At 43.4% G+C, this 4,965-nt stretch overlaps 1 protein-coding gene across 1 annotated transcript; it reads left to right on the plus strand.

The window, feature by feature from the left end:
* Positions 1 to 493: 493 nt before the first annotated feature.
* On the plus strand, positions 494 to 4,715 carry LOC308476179 (uncharacterized protein). Its single transcript, XM_081003655.1, has 2 exons — positions 494 to 1,252; positions 1,450 to 4,715. Exon 2 carries the CDS (start codon positions 1,582 to 1,584, stop codon positions 3,268 to 3,270), a length of 1,689 nt encoding a protein of 562 aa, XP_080859781.1. The 5' UTR covers positions 494 to 1,252; positions 1,450 to 1,581; the 3' UTR covers positions 3,271 to 4,715.
* Positions 4,716 to 4,965: the final 250 nt, after the last annotated feature.

Genomic DNA, 4,965 nt, shown 5'->3' on the forward strand with positions numbered 1-4,965 from the left:
ATTCTGGTTCCTGTAACGTCAGTACTAAATCATCTGCAAATGCTCTCAGTTTGTACTGTTTAGCTCCGACCTGTATACGTTTAACCAGCTGGTCCCTTCTAATCATGTTCAGCAAAACCTCCAGGACCGAAATAAAAAGTAGGGGGGAGATTGGGCAACCTTGTCGTGTCCCTTTTTCTATTTTAAGTTCTTCCGTCACCACATTATTTACAATTAATTTAGCCTTTTGTTCTGAATAAATTGCACTTATACCATTTTCAAAGCCTTGGCCTACCCCCATACCCTGTAGGTTCTTCTTCATAAAGCTCCAAGAAATATTGTCAAAAGCTTTCTCCGCGTCCACAAATATCAAAACTGCTTTAGTATTTATGTTCACTTCTAGTTTTTCCAAAGTATCAATTATATTCCTCAAATTGTCAGACAAGTGTCTTCCTGGGAGAAAGCCCGCTTGATCTTTATGAATCTCTTCCATCAACACGAGAAGCTCGGCTTCCGGTCAAGATGGCGGCAGGCCAGGCAGTCAGCTCCAGAGCTCCACAAATTTTAACTGAGTTTTAATTGATTTTATCTCGTTTTAACTCGTTTTAGACTAAGTATTTTATTTTTCTTAATCACATCTGTTTCTTTTAACCTGGAGCTGAGAGCAGAAGAATGCTGAGCTGTGAGCAGAGAAAGTGCCAGATGAGTCAGCGCTTTGCAGATAAGGAATAATAGACGACACCATCAATCTTGACCGCCGGAGCAGGGAGAATCAGCAGGAGTCCAGAGTCAGAACCCGAAGAGAAACTCCCCTGTTTAAGGACACCGAATCACCGGCTACACAAGGAACTAGAAGGCAAGCGTTGGTTAAAATTACTCCCGGGCACTGGATCACCTCTGCTATAGCTGTAGCCTGGAGACAGGGCCTGAGCGGAGTCTTAATACTTGGGGAAGGGAAAGAGCCAAGCCGAAGTTTTGAAGCCAGGCCAGGGGAGGACCTGAGGACCAGAGGAGATCATAGAAGTCCTCAGGTGCCTGAACGGGCAGCTGAACCCGACGGGCTTGAGGACCCAGCCTCCCTCTCGAGCAGTCTTCTCCAGCTGCACTTCGTCATCCCAATCAGCGAGAGTGGAAAGCTGCGAGGCTGCTAGGCTTCGGGTTGCTGAAACTACACTCTGAGAGGTGAAGAAGAAGTTTTCGGCAGAGAGGGGTGAAGAGAGAGGAGACGGGAGTTTAAATTAAACAAAGCAAAAGCCTGGAAGTTCACAAAGCGGTGAGACCTTCTGTTCCAAGTAAAGCCTGCTTGCACTTTTCCTGGAGACCGAATAGGGGAGGGATGGGGGACTGGACCAAGATTTAAATTGAGAGCCCTTCCCTTGAACAATCAATCGTGAAGAGGGCTGAGCTGAGATGATCTACTTGAGCCCTCACCAGGGGTAAATCTTTATCGGAATTTGACTCTTATTATAGCTCTTGTATGAACTGCGGAGAAATCCCTGGAGTTAAATACTCAGCTGTATAGCCAAATCATTGACTGTGGTAGGAAGTCCCCTTCTTCTCTCCTGTATTATCTACATTATTTAGCTCATATCTACTGTGGCTATGGGCAAGAGGAAACGCCTCAGAGAAGCAGAGGAATTACTGCTCCTCCCTAGCCCCAAGCTACAAGCTAAAGAAAGAAGAGACCAGCCAAATTTTCAAGCAGCAGTTACCACATACAATAGATTTCTTCCACTAAGTGACTTGGATGTAGCTAATAACATTCCCAAGTCCCAAAATACCACCTTACACAATTGTAATCTAACGAGCACTCCCGTCAAGGGTGGGCCCAATGTGGATGGGAAAAAGATCCGGGATAAAGAAAACCAGCTGGGAAATGAGTCCTCCCATTTACAACTAGTCATTAGGACACTGGACTGCATATTTAAAAAGATAGACTTTCTGACGTGCTCAATTTCCAAGCTAACGGAAAAAGTGATGGATATGGACGCCAAAATTGCCCTCAATAATAACTACCAGAGGGGACCTCCAGTAATAGCCCCACCAAATTCTGGGGCAAAGGGGATGAGAAAATATAAACTAAACGATCTCATGTGTAAGCAAAATCTAACATTGCAACCTAAGAAGGTGTGCCTAACGATAAGGTCTGAGATATGGGACTGGTCAAGCTTGGAAGGAGCTAAAACTGCCCTAAGTAAAATCCTGAGAATAAGCATAGTTCATATTGATCTTCATGCTTTACTTCCGCTAACTCAATCAAATGGCCCTTACAAAGTTATTTTAGCCTTCCGTTCGCTGAGACTACCCTTATTAATAATAAGACAAAAATGGAAATTTATAAAAACAAAAATCATACCCACAAGGGTTTTTGCGGACAGCATAGTAAAACCACTACTTGTGGAAAAAGAGAAAGAGATATTAGATTCAGGAACAAGCTCTACAAAATCGCCAGACAAAGAGATGTTGCCTTCCCCACAGAGAACGGAGGTGATGGCCTGCAGTCCACAACCAGGAACGGACTTGGGTGGTTCCAGAATATCTAATGATGAAAGCGCCCTTATGAATTCATTTGATGAATTACAGTCACAAGAAAAAGAAAAAATAATAAATAAATTAGATAAACTAAGAGAGAAGATGTCTCAGGCCAAAAGCAAAATAGGAAACAAAGAAATTCAAACCAACAGGGCCATTGGAGGCTCAGTGGACCTTCTCAAATTTAGCCCACAGCCTCAAAATAGGTCCATAAAATCCAAGGCAACGATACAGACAATCGTCTCGCCACCCCTATTAGTTAATCTGGAACCAGCCCTTCCTGCACCAGCCGGAATGGTTACACCTACTAAAGAACAGCAAAATGTAAACAAAATTTCGACACATTCCTCAATGCCTGACCTGGAGTCATCATTATCGGACGGAGAATCTCTAGCTGATGATTTAGAAGCTCAAACCTCTATCGATATGGACTGGACAGAAGACCCCTTGGGCCATATAAATAAGATGATACACCCACGGAAGGGAAATCTAATAATAGTTAAAACTTGTACCGACTTAATCTCTGCCCCCCTAGGTGATAAGCTCTCGGATAAAACAAGGGATTTCAGAGAGGAGACCAGATCAAACCAGGACACTACCCCTATAGGATCGGGCGAGCAGAGCATAATTACAAATAGCTCAAGAGGTACATCTGCGCCAAAAGGAGAGAAGTCATCTACTATTAGTCAAAGGAAAATTACTGACTTCTTTAAATTTGACAACCCACCAAGACCAGCGTTCCCCCCTTCCCCATTGTGACTACCCAAACCTCAGTCAAATCCTCCCCCGTTCTCCCTTTTAAGCTGGAACATAGCAGGTTGGAAGGGGAAAAAATCTGACCCGGACTTTGTAAAACTAATAAACTCACACCAAGTAATTCTCTTGCAGGAAACATGGGAAGAGGGGAGAGTAGATATTAATGGTTTTGATGTTACATCATTACCGGCATGCCCGTCTACTAAAGGAGGCCGGCCCAGTGGAGGATTAGTTATAGCAATTTCCTTGAAAATACAGGCAAAACTCACGCTTGTAAATGCTTCCATCTTTGCAATTACAGCCCTGATTACGGGGAAAAACTTTGAACTTGTTATAACAAATGTTTATCTTCCTCCTGGAGGCAATATTGCAGACTTACACAATAAATGGGGAATCTTGGAGGAACATCTCACTCTTTGTCACTCCAAATACCCCAATATACCCAGTGTTATAGCAGGGGACTTCAATGCTCGCATTGCAACAAACTGGGAGTCTTTAATCAAAGCCAAATGGTGGATAACCCCAGAATTCATTAATGACCTCTCCCTCCATAATCAAAGACTTTCTAAAGACAAAAGGGTAAATGAAGCAGGAACCCTTCTTTACCAATTGGTACTACGTCTAAACTTAGTGATTCTAAACGGGAACTGCCCGCCAGACGTACCGGGTGAGTTTACACACATAAGCTCCTCTGCAAACAGTGTCCTGGATTATATGTTAGTATCTCATGACATATTCCCCAAATTTTCCCATTTTAAAGTCGAAAACATTCAACTGAGCGACCACTTACCGTTGGTCGCCACAATGACTATAGACTGGACCCCAGATGGAGACAAGCACCCAACACATCTGATTACGAACTCAGCATTGCAAATCAAAAGTGTAAAATGGTCCGAACTACAGGCCCAAAAATACTCAGCATATTTCCAACAAGGGCTAAAACAAGCATATTCAGGCTTAATCGAGAATTATTATGATTATGACCAAACTCTAAGACTATTCTCGAATCTGTCAGAAGATCTAACGTCTTTTTTCTCTGTCCCGACGCATAAAATAAATCGAACACAAAGGAAGATAGGTGCCTTGTGGTTCAATAGTGCTTGTAAACAGGCTAGACAACTTCTTGGTAACATCTACAAAGAGTATAAAGCCTCCGGGGCAACGGTCTTGCCAAAAGAATATTTCCAAGCAAAATCAGCCTACAAGCAAATTCAAAAGGGAGCCAGACAGGAATGGCAAGTGAATCAATGGCGAGCAATCATAGAAGCCTCATCATCACGGAACGCCAGACAATTTTGGCTCCTGGTAAATAAAAGAACTAAAAGATACCCTTTGACTATTATTCCTGCCCCGGTTTGGGAATCCTACTTAAAAAACTACTTTGCCACAACTGACTGTATTGCTAACACAAGAGATGATTTTCAAGATCAGCTTCCCCTCTGGCCCCCCACCGATCTGGAAGACATCCATGACTTAATCGTTAAACTCAAAACAGGGAAAGCGCCTGGGCCAGACCTGATCCCGGCAGAAGCTATAAAATATCACGCGGACTGGTGGACTAAAGTTCTGGCGACCATCTTCGATGCCGTTAACAACTCTGGAAAGATCCCGGAAGTATGGAAGGACGCTGTTATCGTTCCAATCCACAAAAAGGGCTCACCAGATGACCCGGGGAATTACAGAAATATCAGTCTGCTC

This window comes from Podarcis pityusensis (genome assembly GCF_964106645.2).
Source record: "Podarcis pityusensis genome assembly, chromosome: 4".
In the NCBI taxonomy this organism is placed as follows: Eukaryota; Metazoa; Chordata; class Lepidosauria; order Squamata; family Lacertidae; genus Podarcis; species Podarcis pityusensis.